Source organism: Haliotis asinina, chromosome 12 (assembly GCF_037392515.1).
Source record: "Haliotis asinina isolate JCU_RB_2024 chromosome 12, JCU_Hal_asi_v2, whole genome shotgun sequence".
In the NCBI taxonomy this organism is placed as follows: domain Eukaryota; kingdom Metazoa; phylum Mollusca; class Gastropoda; order Lepetellida; family Haliotidae; genus Haliotis; species Haliotis asinina.
The window spans coordinates 54,614,670-54,637,361 of NC_090291.1; the positions used below are offsets into that span (position 1 = coordinate 54,614,670).

The 22,692-nt window shown below is 40.4% G+C and overlaps 1 protein-coding gene across 5 annotated transcripts in view; it reads right to left on the reverse strand.

Annotated features, from left to right (window-relative positions):
* Nucleotides 1-22,675, reverse strand: part of LOC137258484 (katanin p80 WD40 repeat-containing subunit B1-like) — a 32,623-nt gene extending 9,948 nt beyond the window's left edge. The window contains exons 1-16 of one of the 5 annotated variants that reach the window (XM_067796170.1): nt 22,419-22,595; nt 20,667-20,797; nt 16,299-16,416; nt 16,014-16,114; nt 15,243-15,284; nt 14,785-14,868; nt 14,473-14,588; nt 14,073-14,144; nt 13,758-13,908; nt 12,673-12,726; nt 12,260-12,309; nt 11,576-11,632; nt 10,962-11,092; nt 9,609-9,653; nt 8,640-8,684; nt 5,258-5,308 (exon numbers count right to left, since the gene is read on the reverse strand). In XM_067796170.1, the coding sequence (XP_067652271.1) occupies nt 5,258-5,308; nt 8,640-8,684; nt 9,609-9,653; nt 10,962-11,092; nt 11,576-11,632; nt 12,260-12,309; nt 12,673-12,726; nt 13,758-13,908; nt 14,073-14,144; nt 14,473-14,588; nt 14,785-14,868; nt 15,243-15,284; nt 16,014-16,114; nt 16,299-16,416; nt 20,667-20,797; nt 22,419-22,449 (1,279 nt within the window). In that variant the 5' untranslated portion in view covers nt 22,450-22,595. Of the gene's footprint in view, nt 1-5,257; nt 5,309-8,639; nt 8,685-9,608; nt 9,654-10,961; nt 11,093-11,575; nt 11,633-12,259; nt 12,310-12,672; nt 12,727-13,757; nt 13,909-14,072; nt 14,145-14,472; nt 14,589-14,784; nt 14,869-15,242; nt 15,285-16,013; nt 16,115-16,298; nt 16,417-20,666; nt 20,798-22,418 lie in introns of all 5 variants that reach the window. The other 4 variants (XM_067796171.1, XM_067796172.1, XM_067796173.1 and 1 more) reach the window with 4 other exon arrangements.
* Between the last annotated feature and the right edge of the window lie 17 nt (nt 22,676-22,692).

Genomic DNA, 22,692 nt, shown 5'->3' on the forward strand with positions numbered 1-22,692 from the left:
ATGTAGTCACGGAAGTGACATGATCTCCCCACTCGCGCAAGCGCGAACAATCCAAAAATCACTTTTACTGGCAACAGGAAGGTCCGAAGAGTCCAGAGTGGGGAGGAGCATCCAGCGTTGGGAGGGAGTCACCGCCCTATGGTAAGGTAAGTATTTACATATCAAAAATATTTAGATTTTAATTAATTTTTAACTTACCTTACCATAGGTCTTATGCATATGACTTCAACAGATGGATGGTGGTGTGGACTCCAGAGGACCATCCCTCAGCAACCAGTGCACATGCATTAGGAGAACCTGGGAGACCCATGTCAACAGTCACAGGACAAACCTGGAAGCAGGACAAAGAGTAACCCTAGGGAACTCCAAAGAAAAAACCGACGCACCCTGAAGGTGAGGTTAATCTTAAGACCAACGGTAAGAAACAGTGTTATTACCTAAAGGGCGGACGGCCGGGTAAGTTGCTGGGCAACCACCAACGGACTGTAGTCCCTCCATGTCCTCAACTGCCAAGTCCCCCAGGTAGTGGGAAGCGAAGACAGTAGACCACTTCCAAAAGCAGCCTTCCATAGTTTGTGGCACTGTGCAATTACTATGGAGGGCCAAGGTAGATGCCCACGCTCTGATCTCGTGTGGGTTGTCCGCCACCGGATGAGGTAGATGCTTGGCATCATAAGCTGTCAGGATCGTACATCGAAGCCATAAGTCGACTGTGTTCCTGTTCACCTCCCCTTGCAGGTAGTCGAAAGTGGGATGAACATTCTTTAACGGGAACGTCTCTATGAAAAGACAACTTCCGGATGTAACATCTGAGGGCTCGAACGAGACACAGCAGCACCTCCTCTAAGGCATGTTGTCCCAAGACTGAAGATGCAGGAGGAATGGAGAACAGCCTGTCTGGCTGTCAAGGAAGCTGATTCTTGGCCACAAAATCGCACAGGAGACCCAAGGAGGCTTGTCCATGCCTTGACTGCTCAAAGCGAACATGTGTGACGTCCAGGGCATGAATTTCACTAACTCTAGCCGCAGTAGCCAACGCTAGAAGGAAGACCGTCTTTTAGACGAAATACATGAAGGAGGCTGCCTCTAAAGGGTCATACGGAGGTCCTCTAAGATGTTGTAGGACGATGTTGAGGTCCCAAGCTGGAGGATGAAGCTTAACTTTCTGGTCCTCCAATTTGAAAGGCTTGAGTAGCGCAATAAGCTGTGGTATCTTGGAAATCTGTTTATCCGCTTTAATCGCCAAGAAGGAGTTCAAAGCCGACAGATAAGTCCCCAAAGTACTGCCTCTAAGATGCTTGCAGTTATGCAGGAACAGGAGGAAGTTCGCTAAAAACTGTGGAGAAGCTGTCATAGGATCTTGCGGTCTTGAACACAAAAACTCTCAAATGAGCGTCACTTGTCTTCATATAAGGACCTAGCAGACATACGATGCACACAAGCTAGGACGCTTGCCACTCACTAGCCCTTAACTCTCAATGCCTCCTGCAGATGACCCAACCATGAAGATGAAATCTCAGCGGGTCCAGATGAAGCTGCCGACTGTGCGGATGTCGAAGCAGACGTAACTAATCTGGAAGCTGGTACGACTCTCTGCTGGTGAGACGATGCAGGTTGGGGAACCATGACCTGGCTGGCCACCAAGGCGCGACCAAAGGCAGTCGCAGGTTCTGAGTCTGCTTGACCTTGGTGGCCACTTTTGAGAGAAGGGCTGATGGTGGAAACGAGTAAGCGTCCAGACCTTCCCACGACAGGGACATCACATCGATCGTCCACACCTGCAGGTCCACTGAGTGGAAATCCTGTGCTCCCGGGCGATTAACTTCGCCACTTGAGATGAGTACCCCTTGGCCCTCAAGACTTTCACAGATGGTCCAGGCACAAAGATGAAATTGTGGCGGATCCAGGTGCAGTGTCCGATTGTGAGGATGGTACAACAATTGGTCCCACTCTAGAAGCTGATTATTTGAAAGTGTCTCGACACACAATATTCTCTGTTGGTGATATACGTAGGGGGCGAGATAAGGCATCTGCCATGAAGATGCAGGCTCCTGGTATGAGAGATACTTCTATTTGGAGGATCAGACTCGACCACGTCGAAGGGTAGAAACGACAAGAAGTGTAGTAGAAGTCAAGGCCTCCTTGACCCTTGATTACCTAGAAGGCTACCATAGAGTTGTCCGTAAGGATCATCAGTAGCTTGTCTCTCGGTGCTGTCAACCAATGATAGACATGCATCACCGCTTTCATCTTCAACTGGGTGATGTGAAGAGATAGAACTCTACTCTTCCAGAATCCTGCTGCAACCTCCTTGACTAGATAGGCACTCAAACCTTGGAGAGACGTGTCTACCTAAAGATGGTTGTTGAATGACGGCTCTAATATGTAAGTTCCTATGCAAACATTGACCAGCGAGTCTACCACCGGTGTGGTGTCGAGACGTCCAATGTCGTAAACCTGTCTTGAAATCATGATCCAGAAACCGCTGTCATAGACGTAATAGTAGACGTCTACGTCTGATCATATCCTGAGGTGAAGTGAGCAAATCGAGTAGACACTGACACAGTGACAACGGGCAGAGTACAGTGTATAACATCGCCTTGAACTTCGACTCCCGAACCTGGGACGGCGATGTGATGTCTCAAATCCTGCGGAGTTAGATCCTCAAGTCATCCAGGCTGACTTAACAGCCTGATAATGAAGTCCATCTCTCTCAAGAAAAGCTTGTATGCCGTGAAGAATGCGTCATTATTTGACTTCAGAACGACCACGCTGTTTATTATGAATGTGTTGACATTTCAATGAAGTCTATTTAAAGCTGGCTGGCTGTCCGATCAGAAACTGCCATACATCGCTGCACGCCTCCTGACAGGCAGCATTCAGACTACTGTTAGAGGATCTCTATGCCGACTAGAGGCATCCAATGCTGCTGTAGACTGCTAGTCTAGAGTGTAAACGACATCTTCCCATCGTAAAATGACTGTAAGTCACTACAAACAACTTGCTAACACTAGAATAAAACAACACATTCTGCGCAGGGCGTTGTCCCTCGATGACCAATCAGATAGTAGATGTAACAACCCTGGGATCCTTTGCAGGGCGTTGTCTCTCGGGGACCAATCAAAATGTAGACGTGACGTCACCGGTGTAGCACATAACTGATCATCATGAAATCTTGTAAACGGTGTTTCCCTGCTAACCTGTAGGCTTGACCGTAACCATGCTGTTTGGCGAGCACGTGTATAAATGAGTAAAGCGCGCGAAAACTGTTCCGCCGCTTGAAACTGAAGTAGACAATAGCTTTCCAGGTAGATGTGTTGGCAATTTTTCCCCGAAGATAAATGCCGTCCTCTCTTGTAATCACGAGGTGTAGTTAGACGTGGCACTTAGTTGTTGTCTCGAAGAATCTTCGTGACAAAATGAGTAAAGCAAGTGAAAGAAAACTTTCTCCGCTTGAGGCTTATGTAGACAAACTGTAACGTAAGGATCTTCGAGGATGCGACCAGTCCCTCCAAAGGACACCCAGTCTCCCGCCTACCGGCATAGGAATACCTGGTAAGGTGATTGATCCTCGAGGCGTTGTCTTCAGACCAGTCCATCGCCGCCGCCGATGTAGCTGACGCCAGCGCAGACAATGGCTTAAACATCCGCTTGAGTTCAGTCTTCATGGCCACCCGCTTAGAATCCTGCACTCTGTAAGAGTGCTGCGAGGAGCCCAATAACTGCTACAGAGATTCACCCAGGACAGCCCCGCTGTCCGCGAAAACCAGGCTGTGTATCTTGTAATCTGACTTCCTGGACTTACACGCTTGAAATTCGGATTAGATGACAATTTCGCAAAGACCGCATTTAACAACAGCGGGATGAGTAGCTCCGGCGATAAATGAATTGCTGCAAGGTTGCTGGAATCAACCGAAGGCGAAGGGCAGTCCGGTAAACTGTCAGCAGTCCACTCGAAGACAACTGATAAGGGTAGTTAAGTGCCATCACCGTCGCCGTCGCCTCCTCGTCGAAGTCCGGACGAACGCCCCATCCCAGGCGTCGGCACAGTCGCTGAAGGCGGTTGTAAGTCAGGGTCGTCCGGCAGAGATCCCAACGACGACGCTGGAGACGACATCCTTCTCTACTGCTGTGCAAACAGCTTCCTCTTAGCCGCAATAAAGTCTTGAAATCCGCCACCAATAACGCCTCGCAGTACTGGCAGCGTCCGTCAAAAGAGCAGGCTAGAGACGCACAATCCGGGCACCAAGGGTGAGGAACTTTCGCCGATTTCTGCCCCTAGCAGATAGTGTAAAACTGGCGAGACATACACAGTTAACTGTAACAAAACAAGACATAACAATGCGTGGAAACCAACGCTAGGAGGTAGAAAAAAACACCCCTACACCAGAAATGCAGCACCAACGCACCCCCCACTATAAAGTAGGCATGCCCGTAAGCTCGTGACAGCGAAGGGCAAACAACCAGAAAGGCTACCTACATCGCAACGTGGCACGAAAAAACGTATAAATGCAGTGAAACATGGGCAAAAATACTAATCGACATGGAAACCACATGGAGGAAGAAAAACCAGCAAGATATAATACCCCCACGGACGCCATGCCTCACTCACACATGACGCGGGCGAACCCACCCCGAAGTGAGAGAAAAAAACAACATGAGGTAGCAAAGTAAGTGCAGTTAAATGATTACTTACCTTAACACGCACACCTAAGGGATACAAACCATACCTACCCGTGAGGAACAACTTTATTGAACCACAAAGTAGGTAAACTAAGCGAACCAAAAAACGTCCAAACAGACGAACGCTGGAAGTAAAAGTGATTTTTGGATTGTTCGCGCTTGCGCGAGTGGGGAGATCACGTCACTTCCGTGACTACATTCGTAGATTACATGAGGTAGCCATCTAGGGAATGGCGAATCAACGACTGTCTGATCTCTTCTAGTGAAGCTTGAGGTAATATGCATAAGACCTATGGTAAGGTAAGTTAAAAATGTATATTTTCCAACACCTGAAGACATCCCTCACATTGACAGAAGTAACCAGTCACATCACTATCTTCACTACCTTGGGTTACCCTCATTACCCAGTGTTTCTATGCCCATTCCATTGCAACAAACAATTCCATCCCTTTCATCTAGATACACTACAGTTGTGTGCAAACAAAGCCTTCCTATATGTTCTATGCCAGTATTGGAATGTTGCTACGCTGGATAATGGAGAATGAATCCCAAGTAACTCAAAGCATGCACTTACAGTCGTCAGGTGGGGGCTGGAAAGGCTCCATTCTTTTGGGCGGAGAGAAAGCTGAAATAAATAGAGCATGCAGCTAGAAACACAGTCTACATACTAATACAGGTTAGTCTTGCATAATACAAACACAGGGCAAACACAAATACTCAAAGATCAATTGACAAACACAACTATATACCTAAAGGGGCCACTCTCATATCTAAGAAACATTCAATCTTTGTATGATCATTTCGTTAAAAACTCACCTCTTTCAAGACAGGCTCAGAGACTTGTCAAAGAGTCTGAATTTATTGGCTAGTTCATCTGTCTGAGGCTCTTAAGCATGACTTTGTAAGATGGCATTATGATGAAGTATTCTAGGTTCTTTGTACTTGGTGGTTTCATTGTTAGTCAATAAAAGACTAATAGAACATTAATTATTACCATAATAAAAGGAACTGGTAAATATAATTTCCATTTGGGAACATTTCTGACATTTGCTTGAGACAAAGGGACAAATATCAGCCTCTGAGCTCTTAAGATAAATCCCTGGGAGTCTCACATGTACTGCTCCAAAGAAGTTACGGAACACAATTCTACATGACACAACAGAATAACTTGAGTTATAATTTACATCATTCAATTCTTTAACTTCTTTTGAACAGTGCATGTTTAGTTATGATATTTTGACTCAGTATGATGTAAGACAACAAACACATGCTACTGTAAAACACTGCCACATTGAAGTGCTAAATAAATACATATCTGTACACAACCATGACGCCATGCTGACAATCTGAATACTTTCATGCATTATCCACACTGATGGCTTAATAACAGACAAGGTCTTGCATTTTTATTGTCATATGTGGCATGCAGTTAGGAAAACCCTTTCAGAGCCACCCATCTGTTGACACATGCAACACAGATGACGACTATCATACATAGCAGCTACACATGGTGTACAGATAGCTCCATTGCATAGCTCAAAGTAATGTGTTAACCCGCTCAATGTGATGCAGTCATCGGTTAACAAAATCTGTGATGTGTGGCAGTAACTGAATGTTGTTTTATAGAGCAGGTTGCAATACAGCTATACCATGATCATCAACCCAGTCACCAACAGTATCTGGTTTCAGTGATTTGTGAAACATGTGAGAGACTTACAGGAAGGCAAATATTGCATCATGTACAAATTCAAACATATGCCAAAACATGGAGTACAACCACTGGCATGCGAATGAATCCCAGTTCATTATTCGGTCCTCATGCAAATTAGTTTCTGCAGCACTGAATAAAGCCAGACCAATTTTATTTCTTGTTCTACAGATTTTTGTCCTCAGAAAATTTAGAGTGAGAAGAAAACAATTGTTTTTCAAAAATCACCATTTAAAGTAATATTCCTTTTGAATTCTAAAAACATTTTAGTTTTGTGACATGTATAATGGGCAAAAAAATCAATCTAAAATAAATTTTCAAGTAAATATTTCATTTCTGGCCAATAAAACATTAGAAGTTTATTTTTTGAGCAGGAAAAATAAATTTTTCATTTTTTTTCTTATTCTTGAAGAATAAAATACAACCGGCAGATCAGTCAAAAACTGGTTTAGCCTAAATACCAAATACAGCCAAATGCATCAAGTTCTACGAGCGCCTGTAGACATATTTCAGCTGGGGAACATTATCAAGTTTAATCTAATGACCTCTGAGCATGTTTAATCCTACAGCTGAGAAGTTTAATCTGTTCTGGCAACGTTTCATTTCATAGCATAGGAATTTCATTTTCCTGATCCAAGATAAGAACATCCACAGATGGATGGCAGTGTTGCAACATGAACCAGATAAGACTCAATGAGTACATTCATAGAAGAAAAACTTCAGCATTTTGTTACTTGTTTTGAGTTCTTAGACTAATCCAGTAAATTCTTGCTATGCATAGTGATAAGACAACCATGACTTACTCTCACACTGCAGTCTAACATTCTTAAATCCTCTGAACACCTAGGAGTTCATGTCACCATGGCTACTTGAACAATAGTTTCTGACATGACATCCTATCACTGATATTGTCTTGAAACATCTTCACATACAACATACAGTAGGTACACATGTAACTGTTATTTAGGTAATGGGGTGAAGCTGTGAGTGTGTGAACTAGTGACAAAGGAAAAAAGGAGGTTTTTCAGAATTCAATATTACATTGGGTCTACCAACACCAATGACAAAACCAAGAGTCACAGTATCTGGAGCAGAAGCACCAGTTGCAGTCAAGAGTGAGTGAGTGAGTGATTTAAGCATTCTAGTAATGTTGTATTATGTTAGCTTGATGTGGAAAGAAATCCTGAGTGAGTGATTGAGTGAGTGAGTTTACTTTTATGTCTCTTTTAGCGATATTTCAACAGTATCACAGTGAGGACACCAGAAATTGGCTTGACACATTGTACCCAAGAGATACAAACTGGGTCCTTGGAATGATGATTGAGCGCTGCTACCACTAGGCTACCCCACCATCCACAAGAAATACTGAAGAGATGGTGTCTCAGACATTGATCACATGTCAAACCCATCAGACAAATCAACAATCTGAGATTACAAATTTATGTGTGGTAACGGACACAATCCGTGTCCACTACACAGAGCTATTTTGTTGGTTGAAGTGGCCTCCATTACTAGGATTATTGTAATAACAGCATTTGAAAACAAAATTGAGCTTTCAAAAATGTTTGGATTTGACTCCTGGTGTATTATGAGAAAATGTGACATATAGAGGATACTAAATGACCTTCTGTAATACCATTCTTATTAAACAAAGTAATGATTTGGTACCAAATGAGCAAAAGCTCGTTTGATACTAAATCTTTAACGAGTCCAATAAAAATGGTTTTTCACGGAAGCGAGTTTAGTATTCTGTTTATTACTCGCCAACAAAAATTGACAGAAACTGCGGTGAAATTGTCTACAGTGTGAGGACTCTCAGCTTTCAGCAAGTCAGGCGAGGTCTAGTAGAATTGCACCAGCAGCATTAGCATTGTGACTTCTAACGTAATTCTCATATTTTGGTCAGGCATTTCGTTATGGATGAAACCTGGTCTCAGGTCTGTGACTGAACGCTTGACCCACCGGGCTACTTACCATCACCACATAAATACTGTAATTACCAATATAGAGGAGGTTTCCATATACTGTTAACTCTATGTTAAGGTTATATTTTTTCATACATGACAACTGGCTACATGATGCAGTAACTCCACTGCAGCTTGGGGTTTGTGAAGCCGTTTGTTGGTTACATCACCACCACCACCACTGGCAGACTATACATGGTGTAAGCTGGTATATGCATGGTACAGTGATGGTATAATATATTTATCATCATATATCCTGATATACATGTTATGCAATAGCTCACCAGGAGATTTCTTGGCTAACTGCCAAGTAAGTTTGAACTGAGGTTCTGTGAAAACAATTTAATTTCTAGGTGAATATTATGTCAGTCAAAGTAAACTTATCCTCAGTACTTTTCGTTACACTCCACTACTAACAAAACCTTGTAGGAGGTCGCATCAGGTAACCTTTGAAATTGACCAATCAGAACACAGCTTACCAAATCGCGAAAAGTGCACATTCGCACATACCTTTTTAACTTTTTATCTCAAAAAGAAATATGCTAAACAATTCCGAATACTATTTAGCGTATGCTCGATTCCGGGTGATGCATGGCGTACGTACAACCGTGACAACGGTGAGTAAACAGTCGCTGAAAATAGTGTTTTGGCAATATGAAAGGATGTTATCTTGCAGAAATATTAGTTAATGGTAACCATGTCAAAAGAAACCCCAAAGCATATATACTGCAGGTTAAACAACTGTGTTATATGCAGATTTGTGTTTGTGGAGAGATCTGTGTTAGTGACCTGAATATTTTGAAAGTCACTCCGATCCCTAAATAGTAGCCATTGTCTGATTGGTTAAATCTATTTAACCTTCTCACGTTTGATTGGACGCTCATTGGTCGCTCAAAGGTTTCCTGATGTGACCTTCTACTAGGTTTTGTTAGACACAATGGTGGGGTGTAACGAAATAGACTGAGACTATGTTTACTTGGACTGATATTATGTAATCATAGTCATAATGTAACCAAAATCTATTCTGCCATAATGTATTTCTAACTTTCAGTGTCTTGATATTGGGCTATAAATTCTTATTCTGCATGCATATTTCCTCCACCAAAAATTTAAATGTGGTAATTTTGATTGTTGAAAATAGTAAATCTTCTTATCAGACATCAATTTTAATATATGTTGTGAGTACTCCTCCACCAAATGTCTCCTAATACCCCACACATCTGTGGTACATGCAGGAGGTACTTATTCCTCACCAGTCGATTTCTTTCTAAACTGCCAGTTATGTTTGACTGGAGAGACTGGAAATCACAATGTATATATTCTGAGATCAAGAAACGAACAAATCTACTGTTCATAATGATATGATTTCTACATCTTTCTCATACAAAATATACAATTATGTGGACATTTCAGAAATATTGAGAAAAATAGAAATAAGTGCACAAGTGCCTACTGATAAAGGCAAAATCAACAAAACTACATCGTAACCGTTTGTGAATCCAATGTAAAGAAACAGACAATCTGAACCAAGTGTCATCTGACATGAAATATGTCAGCACAAGTATATAAAAGTGTATTAACATAATTCTTGATCTATATGAGGTCAAAAGATATGGGTGAAATTCTAGTTAACATCCAAAATAGAACCAATAGTCCTTGGATGATAATGCATTCCTTTAATGACAGGACATAAAACACTTAAAATAAAAAACTCCTCCCAAATAAAAGCTTGTTTGTTTTTGAGTCATTATCTGTGTAAATATAAACATAGTGTTGATTGTAAATATGTTTTAACTGAATCTCTACAGTGAATCTGGGACATCTGTAATGCATCAAAGACAAACTCAAAGGTGTAAGCATAATCTGCCGTGATGCAAGCCCCACTGACAACAATACAGAACAATGAAAGCTTACATGGTCAGAACATACAGGGCTTGCTCATAGAAAATGTATGCTGTGTCTTACTCCTCACTCCACATATTTGTTGCAGTGACATATACTGAGCTTACAAGGAATATAAACATTTGGGTTCAGATCATACTGAAACTGTGTGCTAATATACATTACATAAAATACCCTGAAAGACAGTCGCAATCCACAGTCCTTTCTGTTTAGTATGCGAAGAGTGACAGAGCGATTCTTTAACTGGATTATCTCCCTCATCAGCAACAAGGAAACCAGAGGTGTGTTTAGAACCGCGAGCGCCTGTGCGATTGCCTCCCGCGAGCATGGGTCCTGAACGGATGTGAGCGCTTGCTTACATCAAACCATTTGTGACCAACTCATGTTATTCTGGGAAAAGCCGAATAGCTTTTTGTCTTCTTATTGGAGGTTACGGAAAGGGGCGAGTTGTGACATATTGAGACATTGTTACACCTTTAAATCAGAGCCTTAAATCACTGGCATTGGCCAACACCATCAAAAGGGCACAGAGTCACCTACTGAACAATTACCCAGTTACAGTATTCAGTATTTTACACTGAGGAATTTAATATTTGCAAATCAGATCACAACATATGAATGCTCCTGAATCCCTCTCAGTGTGTGTCTGGCTGTTGAGCTGCACACCCTGTCCTCCAGTTTCCCACATGTGGTGGATTACTCACCAAGTCTGGCGTTGGACTGGAAGTGTTCCCGGTAGTCTTCCTGGTTCTGGATGTCGGTGGCAGACTGGCCATCATCGCCGTCGCCCCTGCCTGGGTCATCATTCTTCTGACTAGCATCTTCCTTTGGGACACTGAAATGTTGGGTAAGAGTGTCACTTGGCCTTGGTGATGAATGACAGTGTAAAGTGAAAGACCAACACAAAGAGGGTGACAATTAACTCAATGAATATCTGCATCAGTTATACACACAGTGACATAAGTTCTTTATACCACGATCCATTTATATCAGTCATATATTGAGTCAAAGAGACCAATGTTACACTAAGGCCAGTTATACTCTAATCTGGATCAGTTTAAGAGACATTTGATGATTTCTTTCCGAAATAATGTTAGCTCCAACAATGTGATCCCAAAATGCAAAATTGTAGTGTACTTGGGTGGTGTTACCTGGTTAATGCAAGACAGAGGTAGGGCCTAGATTAAGCTCTACTAGCACCAAGATAGTCGTTAATTTAATGTTAATGTATGGCACATATGACTATTTTAGCGCTAAGAGAGCTGCGAATATTTAGGTCCAGGTTAGCAGGCAGGCGTACAGACTACAACTATCTCACCTGGAGTTCCTTGATGACGCTGTTGGTGGACGCTCTGTTATGAAACTCTTACGGCCACTGAAATAATGGTACCACAGTAAGTTCATTAAGCCTCAACAATAGTTACACTCATGCCTCTGTATCTTTTAGGGCTGTAGCGAATTCATTATGTGGAGAATATGATATGTAATGCAAATATTGGGTAATGAATACAAATAAGCATTCATGAATACAATATTGTACTAGAGTGACTGATGCACAATATGGAACCCCCTCGGTGACCATTAACTGGTCCTAGTAATAACCAGTGATCTGACATAACACAGAAAGTTGGTAAGTAATAGACTGATAGTTGTAGTCCACAGTACCATGTGCAGCCATTACAAACTAACATGACCTGCACTACTGCAGTGCTAGTACATAGTCCATTTTTTCATATCTCACTTTGAAGGACATAAGGGCTCACGTAAAACATGTAATTGTAAATATTCATTCATATTCGGTTCTGGTGACCTTGAACAACAAACTGAATTCATGAAGGACTATGGTTTGATTCACCGAATATGCAAGTGAATCTTAACAGCCTTAATATCTATGTATGTGATCTGGTTGATCTAGCTGACATGGTGCAACGCAAATACTTAACACATATGCCACACTTAATTGTGACATCACTATTTCTTTAATTACCAAACACAGACGTACCTTGACAAACCACTTCCTTTCTCGGAGGAGCCACCGACTGGTTGAACTCTCTGATAATGAAAACAAAAATTATATAACCTCACACAGAGATTTATTTGAAATAGCTAACATCACAATAACAATAGTCTGAGAATACTTTTCTTCATATATCTCAGGTTTACTGTGCTCAGTCATTGCTATGTGAGCTATTGTCTTGCTGGAAGTTCTAACACAGCAGGGCAAACAACAATAGATGATGATGCTATCATCTAATGACAGAATTCAATGAATTCAATGCTAATGCAAAGTATTTTAAAGTGATACTGCTATTTTCAGACTGTTTGTTAATACACAATAATGTGTATATGTCTCACACACAACATAGCAATCAAGCAAAAATAACAATCAACAATGTAATAGGAGCGCAAACTCACCTTTAGATCTATTACAAAACTGCTGACGTTGGTTTGAGCAAATGAAGATCCTATCTGCAATACAATGTGTTAAACCATGTTTACCCACATCACATGACAGCTACAATCACACAAGGACTAGAACAAAACAATCACAATCATTCATGACTCACCTAACTACAGTTTGAGTTGTTTCAAAGGCATTTAGAAGTTGGAGGAATCGAACTAAAAGTGCTTTATAATTCAACTTCTTTATTATACAAGGTCACAACGTTTCAAGATAGATTCTAGTCTCTTCTTCAGGTGAAGCCTCACTTCACCTGAAGAAGAGACTAGAATCTGTCTCGAAACGTTGTGACCTTGTATAAAAAAGAAGTTGAACCATAAAGCACTTTTAGTTTAACTACAGTTTCTTGAGTAATGCTACACATAGCAATCTGGAAGCTATGAAACGAGTCTGGACCAGACAATCCCGTGATTGATACCGTGATGTTGATACCAAGTAGCTGACTCTCACATAAAACCAAGCATACGTTGATGACGACAAAGTCCTCAGCAGTGCACAGTTCAAGAATCACTGGTCAATTTTTGAAAAAGGGAAACTAACCTTACCTTGCCCTGTAACTATACATTTAAACCAAGTCTGAACTGCCTCATATCTCAAAGTGACTGAACATATAACAGACTTGAGCAATGGTACCACTATGTTATGTTATTTACAGTGAGTAAGTGAGTTTAGTTTTACGCCACACTCAGCTATATTCCAGCTATATGGCAGCTGTCTGTAAATAATCGAGTCTGGACCAGACAATCCAGTGATCAACAACATGAGGATCAATCTGGACAACTGGGAATCGATGACATGTCGACCAAGTCAGCGAGCCTGACCACCCGATCCCGTTAGTTGCCTCTTACGACAAGCACAGTCGCCTTTCATGGCAAGCATAGGTTGCTGAATGCCTATTCTACCCCAGACCTTCACGGGTCTTATGTTACTTAGAGCCTATATTACTTAACTCACGCCAGTCCAGTCAAAATTGAAATTGAAAGGGTTGAAACTATTGTTGTGATTATCTCCCTTGGCAAGAGGCAGGAGCAGGACCTACCAACTGATCTTGTCCCATGGTTATTTCTGCGACATCTCCCCAGGCTATAGGTACCGAGTCGTAACACCTGGCCGGCTCCCAGCTGTATGCCTTCAACATGTCCTTACATCCACTGTACACACACAGGCCATCAGGGTGGAACAGCAGGCTCCTGGAGGACAGGATCACAATGTCAGAGGAGGGGTCCACAAATAACTAGAAACAGTTTCAGTTGCTGAAGCTGTGTTACACTTATGGTGCTCTGTAAAACTAGATGTTGATACAACCCATTTTCTCCACACTGTAACTGTCATGCTGTTAAGATGGAAGACTTACTTGATGGGTGTAGCTTCTGGATCTGTGGAGCTCACAACCTGGAATGATTCTAAGTCCCAGAACTTGATTGTCCTGAAACACCAGTACACATTCAGTCAGTACACACATGCAACCAGTGTCAACTAATGTCTTTCCTCCCTGAAAACCTGCCCACAGCTTGTGGTGAAGAGGGCAAGTGAGCGAGTTGATTCATTTTGATATGTAAATCATTTAAGGACATTAGGTATTTAATATGTTGGTTGGTGGAAAGCCTGGGAATGTATGAATTTTGAATTATGCTGTCCCCACATTTCACCATCACATGCTGGACCACACACAGCAAATGTAGTAGAGCAATGTAACATATATATTTACAATAACGGAGTACTGTTGGATACACAACACTAAGCTGTCAGCCTACCTGTCTGCACTGCCCGAGGCCAGAAGGAGTTCATTTGGGTGGAATTCTACAGTGTTGACGGGCCCCTTGTGTTGCTTCAGATCCATCAACTGTTTGCCGGCCGTCAGGTCCCAGATCTACAACAGCACACAGGACTTAGTACCACTGTCTGTGTGTATGTCTGTGTGTCCAGTGTGACGGAGTTCATAGTCTCTCTCTCTCTCTCTCTGTATGCATACAGTGTACCTCATGCACACCATAATTTCAAATATGGGTCTACAGCAATTTGAAAAGCACTGGGTATTGTAAGAACAGGCAAATATTCAAGTTTACCTTGATCAAGCCATCTTGCCCTGCTGATGCAATCCACTTGCCGTCCGGACTAAAGCGGAGACAGTTTACCTTGTCGGTGTGACCCTGAAAAACAGTATAGAACACCATCTGTAACTTTCCCTAACACTTATGTCCCAGCATGGTCATCTACACTATTCAACATTTCACACACATGTAACGTGATAACAGCAATTCACTTTTGGAAGTGTCTATTTATGTTCAATCAACTTGAAACAATGCTAGACGTTTAGTAAATTCAAATACTATTGGGGTCACAACATATTAAAGGAACCAATGACAACAGGCTTTCTTCTAATATACTATGTTACATGGGGTAATGGAGAGGGCTTCTAATAGCTTTTACCGTACAACTACATCAGCTGAAAGATTTAGTGCAAATGGTGATCAAGTATAGCCATTCTGAAAAATATTGAAGACTGTATTAAGATCATACATACCGTGTAAGTGTAAATACATCCTTTTCTTCTTATATCCCATAGCTGTAAAAGAAGCAAATATATCAAATCTTACTTAAACTGATGTTCCTACAAGTCGTAGGACACTGATGACATGGACATCAAGCTAGATGACCCTATGCTGGTGAAGGAGACTTGAGATATTAATGATTGTTACTGTTTAACACTACAGTAAGCGATACTTAAGCAACATCAACATGACATGTACATGGAGACGTCTACCCAGACAATAGTGGCTGATATTGTCTTTTATAATCAAGCTAAAACGTACAATGATATGCTATCACTGAAGTACGCATACCATAGAACTCAACCTGTTGCACGTTACATGAAGCATGGAAGGTGACTGTCCGACTCAGTTGTTACACAATATTAACCTGCTAGTGACTAACAGGCAGCTTGGGCTGTCTGGGGTAATAATGTGTTATAACACACACAAGTGTCTAGAAACAGGTGCTTTCTAAGAGATCCTAAATGTCTGCTACATATTTGTTTTATGCAAACATCAATGTTGTCATATTGAGATTGTATATGCTGTACATGCTGACATTATCATTACGTTTATGTTTTGTACTCACAGGCCCATGGCCTCACAATACTGGAGATAAAGATACTCATACTGAAATGACTCTTAGTCTGATCATTATCAGTAATATTAACAACAGCCCTCCCAGTAACTCAAGTACAGTGCTGGTTACATCTCCAAACCTAGAGACTGCAAGAGGCATAGCCAGGGCTTATGCTGAGACCTACCTTGATGTTGCTGTCCAAGGACCCTGAAGCGGTATAGTCTCCATATGGGTGGAAGTCCAGACTGGAGATGCCAGACTTGTGTCCAGTCAGTGTCCGCATTACTGTGGGCACAAACATGATATATTGTACATTTGTTCAATCATAAAGTGCCAAATAGTATCAATAGCAATAGACATATAATACTGATGTCCTGTGCTTTTCAAAGTAACTTCTGACTACAGCAACTTCTAAGTATGTGTACATGACATTATCTCAGTGAAGCTGCAGTTGTCTCCTTTTACTCACTCTTTGCCTGTTCAAGGTCCCACACTTTGAGTGCCCCAGACAGGGACCCTGCCACCACCATCTCCTCCTCATGCCCAAACCTCACCGCCTCCACAGATGTGGTGTGTCCTGTTAGACTCTGCAACATGGAAACTCTCCTTTACTTCCCATTACTTTAAATTGATTAAATATTACACGTATTCATTCATTTAGGCCTAAAGTGATTATTCCCTTTTTTCATAATGTCTAGATCACATACCTGGACAATGCCAAAACGCAACAACCCCTAAACCTCTGGCAAACAATTCTGAGTAGGTTGGATTCTTCACTTTATGGTATGTCATGGACATTGCAATGTTTGAAACTAGTCAAGAGCATGTAGGCCCAGTTGCAAAACATTTGGAATGCTCCTGTCCAAGAAACTTGCATATGTGGAAACAGCCATTATGGAAATGCATCAATCTTGACAAATACAAACTGATTTTCCCCAATGTTGCAACCCTGTTGATTTTCATCTATCTCTGTCTACACTGAACATTAGTTTTAATCTGCTCTGCATAATAGTTCCCAAAAACTTCTAACTATTAAAATTTAAGCCTGTTTCTGTGTTTCTTGATGTCAACATTAATTGTCAGCAACACTAATACAGGATGATTGCTACTTTATTTCCTTATTAGTGGCCTATAGTATAGTCATCTATTGGTCTATAGTCCGTCCATGTGCTGACGTGTTCCAGTCATGTACAACTGATCCAGTCTTGGACTAAAAAAGTGATACACAATGACATCATTCATTTCACGAGAAATACAGTACTGGTAACACATTTATTCATGTGTTTCATGTCCATGGCCAGTCATATTTGACTACATTTCATATGATTTTAGGAGAGTGAGTTTTTAGTTTAATGCTGCTTTCAGTTTCAAAAATATTTCAGCAAATAACATGGCAGGTACACCAGAAAAGGGGTTCACATTGTACCCATGGGACCATAACATGATGAACTAGGCTACATAACCACCCACAAATATTTTGAAGTTCAGACTGCATATTTCAAGGCTTCTCAAGGGATTCTTAAGTCCAGAATTCAAGGTGGATGTTTCCTATCACTACATGTTGAAGAATACAAACGTTTTAAAATATCCAATATGAATACTGTCAAGAAGTTTTGTTCAAGTTTATCAGACACAGGAGTCACAGATAAATCTGTGTAGGGGGAAATACTGTTCACTATGACAACCAGACATGAAGCACACAGTTAACATGTAAACCTAACCCGCTTAGTCAAGTGTGAATATACAGTGTGATTCCCAATTTCTTTATGATCAGCCAGACTTGGAACATACACAGATGTCTATATGTAAGGTTGTGAGGATCACTGACTGTACAAACAGGAGCAAGTATTACCAGAAGGGGCATCAAGATCAAAGCTGATGGATTAATGAGATTATCTGTCACTCACTCTAACTATAAAAGCAGTACTTGATCACAACTGTAAGACAGTTTCTTGATTCCTTGCTGTATAAGAGGACCAACATACTGTTTAACAGTAGTAACCTGTACTGACTTAGTCTCCCAAACTGTCACATTGATATCACTGACAGCCATATTCAAGCAAGCTCAGGATAAAGGCAGACTTCTTTCAAATATAGTTTATGTATTGGCCAACATAAAGCTTCAGCTTAGACTGATGTTTCAAAAATTAAAATGTTTATGAAAAATACAAACAAACCCTAAAACAAAAACATCTCAAATTAATGGTCATATTTGAGAGGTAGACATTATAAGACACAGCTGCTGTGCTGTTAATATTACATGCAATGGATTGTATCAAAGTATAATATTTTGTCATATAGAAGGGGAAACAAAATTGTGAATGAAAATCTGCGCTGATAATAACTTAAACCAAAGAGATATAAAACATCTAATCATTTTTTATCCAAATTTCCTAAAGAAAACGTGTCATACATATCAATAGAAATGCATGGCACAGCATTCCAGCATGCTGGAAATACCCTCAATACTAATGAAGAACAGCTTACTTCACAAACTGATCATGCCCACATGACAACCATCAGCTTAGCTAACAAGCAGTCTGTGAAAACACCCCGTTCAGGAGCATCAGGGGGGTAATCAAGGAAGTTGTTAATCTGCCTGTGAGGTAAGGTGACCTGGGGTCAAGTCTCCGGCCAGGACCCAGTTTGCAATCCCTGGACAAATACTGCAGTCATCCGCACCCTTCACACAGCTCTGTGAGAACCTAGGCTGATGGCTGACAAGTCACAAGATGTAGATAATAAGCTAACATGTTGTCACTGAGAGGATGATTCCTGCTCTTTACTATCTGCTGTTATTCAACTTGTTTAAAGCCAGTCTCCACAATATTCAGGCTGTATTTCGGCCCTGAGACAAACTAATGACTGACAACACGAGCAATATCCCCACAGACAAGGTGAAACCACAGTAACACAATACAAAGAACTGATATAACTAGGGCTGTGTACTGATAAACATTATATACTGCAAAATATTAGATTCAAAATATTGGATGCTTTATTGAGATTGTATTGCAATACAACGGGAGCCAGAGTGTTTGAATGTGGCTAATACTAACTGTTCATGCAGACCACATTTTCTGCACACTATGACCCAAAACATAATTCCTGATTACACAGAGATTCTGTATTTTGTTCATATACAGTTTATAGTATGTATATTGTTTTATGCTGTTTAAATAATCATTTAAAAAGTTGAACATTATTTGTGAACAAGAGTATGTGCAGATTTCAATGTAAACCATATAGATACTCACAAAACTTCATGTATTTTGTTTACCAAGTATACCAGTCAACTGCAGTATATGGGAATACTGGTAATACCATGCAATCCTAGTGCTAACAGAGTATAAGGAGTCAAGTTCTAGCTCTTTGACAATCACACAAACCTATCAAAGCATTGGAAATAGATGAAATCATGAACTTGGAGTAAGACAAGCATGACCAATATTAAGTCATGTTCAATGGGGTGACTCAGAATGCTATTTTGGGCCACAGTGAGCAGTAACAGAACTTTATCTGATCATATGACATGTCAGGCATCATGACTGTACATGACACAGTGATTGCGTGTACATGACACAATGAGGAGGGTTTTAGCTATATTTAGTCATATTACAAAGTATTTTCATGAAGGGCAGACATGATCCACTGTTTAAACAAAGAGTGATCAAACCTGTATGAGCTGTATGATTAACATACAAACAATCAACCATGCTGTCAGCAATGTACTGCTTCAGTTGGTATACAACTCAGATGGGAGTGAAGTGCAGTGTTTAATGGAATAATACTTGACAGATCCAGGGCATAAACCATGTCTGTGTATACCATTCTCCTGACAACTTTGCTTAAGGGCTGTTTCAATATCAATCGTCAGCCCAGCAAAGAATACTGTATACGAGACATCATGTCTCATAATGATGTCCTCACTCTGATAAACACAAACATGTTAACCCAATGGAGGTTTGTAAGTAGGTGTGGCATCAAACTTCACCAACATTTCTAGAAAAGTGGTCACTGTGTGTCAATAAATTCAATAAATGAAAACACCTGAATTCTGAAATTTCTACTTCTATATATTGTATACAAAGACATTTGCGTCAGCTGAACCAATAGTCAAAACAATAGTCAGAACTTGTGCCCATCCATTTTCACTTAGCAAATTGTGAGGTATGAAACAATAACCTAAACTGACGCATTTCTTAGTCAAAGACTCCAATACTGGCAATTCGATTTCTTGTAAAACTTTTAAAAAAACAAATGTAGAATACAGGCTTGATCACTATTAAGGTATTAAGGTATTCCTGAGCCCTGGAGATACTGGGAAGTTGGGGACGTGTGTGAGAGTGGACTCAGGCCCCTTTTGATAGGGGTAGGGGAGGAGGAAGAGAACAGAATATGCAATTTCTGACATACTGAGCCAGATATTACTAACACAAGTGTACATATTTAAATGTCTATTTACTATTATTCTTTCAAGCAATTGAATCTTACAAACATATTCATACTTTTGAAAAAATCTGTGTTTTCCATAGACAAACTAAAGAGTGTATTTCGTATTTGAAAATCAGAGTAGTTGGCATCTGTGGAAATAATGTCAAAATGGTCCATCCAAATCAAACTAAAATAAATAAAATGTCTTCCTCCATATTCAGCATGTATACCTTGTAGAGTTCCACATACATAAAGATAATCAACATACAGTTAAACATTCAGCCATTCCAAATGCATAACTTAATAGTATATTATCTCAGTCATGACACTAAGCTGTATCACTGAGAAAGATGTCTGTCACGAATCATCAATCAACTTAAAATATATAAACTGGTGCACTTACCATGATGCAATGTGGTTTGCCAAGGGCCCAAAGGTTGACCTTTCGGTCTTCTCCACCAGTGACCATGACCCTGCCAGACTTGTGACCCATTGCCAAACATTGGATATTGGCACTGTGAGCCACAAACTCTTCTGTTGCAATAGAAAAGAAAAACACTCATGAATTTCAACATTTTCTGAACAACATAGTTTCTAAACAAGTACTTTTATTTTTCCCTTACTTAATACTAATTCATACATTTTTTTTTAATTTCGAATGATTTTTCCTTTGATACTGTTTAAGAGTAGATTTCTGTTCATCAGTCCTAACTGTTAACTGACCTGTGAAGGTCCTGGGTAGAATATTGGTAGGCCTTCAGCAACCCATGCTTGCCACAAAAGGCAACTATGCTTGTCGTAAGAGGCTACTAATGGGATCAGGTGGTCAGCCTTGCTGACTTGGTTGACGCACGTCATCGGTTCCCCATTGTGCAGATCAATGCTCATGTTGTTGATCACTGGATTGTCTGGTTCAGACTTGATTATTTACAGTCTGTCGCCATATAGCTGGAATACTGCTGAGTGTGGCGTAAAACTAAACTCATTATTCTCATTATTCTGACACAAAAACGCCTTCAATAAATAATTTACGCAGATCCCTAATAAGCTAGTTATCCCATGCTACTAACAAAAAAAAGACAGTGAAATAATATCATAAGTTATCAAAACCTTGTTCTTAAATTTGTACAAGTAGAATGCACACATTTGTCAAGTATCCCGGTGTTAGGGGTTTTCCACGATGTAAGACAGAAACGTACGTAATTTTTTTCTTCAATATCATGTAAAGTTTTGATTTTGCTAACCTTGAATGATAAATTTATATTCATCTATTTCACATAACAATATCATGGGTTTCCTACAAAAATAGCGTTGATGACATCGTATTGGCAAAACAGCAGCCGCTTGCCACATCTGGGTATTTTGAATGTGTTTTCGACAATGAGCCACACTTTTACCTCAGTACTGCGAGAGAGTGTTTTGATCACGTGGCTTCTTGTTTCATACATAACCTGTCACGAGAAGACGACTGTTCTTGCTGCATTTCGCTCACTATTTTTTTGTTATACTGGCAACTGATTTACAACTTTACTTACATAACTTTACATAACTTAACTTCCGGATTTTAATTGTCAATAAAACGGCTCAAGAAAGGAACCATACATCCACCTTACCGATGAAACTGTTTGTGCACTCAGATCGCGCACAAACTTCCCCAATATAGCGCTAGCAAAGTAATCGTCGAAATCACAAGAACGTCAAATTCAGCTTGCTTTGTGAAACCTATAAACGTTGCCCTAACTGTATTTAGATCAGGACAAACAAGCTCAGTTGTTCAGGTACTGAAGACATAGTAATACAAATAAACCACTCATCTTTCTTTAGGCGTTTTATGTTTGGATTTACCATTGGTAAACATACATCTACACTCCATTACTAGTTCAAGAGGTTTGATACACAGATAAAAAATGAAAGAATGCAAATGTTAAATCAATGTTTGAAAAGGGGGTGCTATTCGTAGATTCTAGTTAACTGTCATCAGATTATCTTAACCAAATTGGAATTAAGAAAGTAAATCACATTAGCATATGTAAGAAATAAGAATACTGGCTCTGACATCACACAGACGCACACTATTTAATGCCAGTCAAGATTTTAAGAGGAGAAATTATTTCTGGTCTTATTTGGCATGTCAGAGGACCGTTTAAATACTTACGCAGCTTCCATGCCCGCTTTGTTTGTGACATTTTATAACTTTGTTATTCCAAAATGAACCTCAATTTCTAAAAGACGTCATTAGATGTTATTTGAAACGTCAATTATTACACAGAATCATTGTTTTATCACATGGTAAGATCCCCATTCATGACTCCGACATGGAAATATGGAAGAACGCCGCCGACGCAAACTATAAGGCAGTCCGCGATTGGCTCAGTCGGTCTTTTCAGGCCAATTGAATTTCAGTTTACTTTTATCATTCCGGAACAACA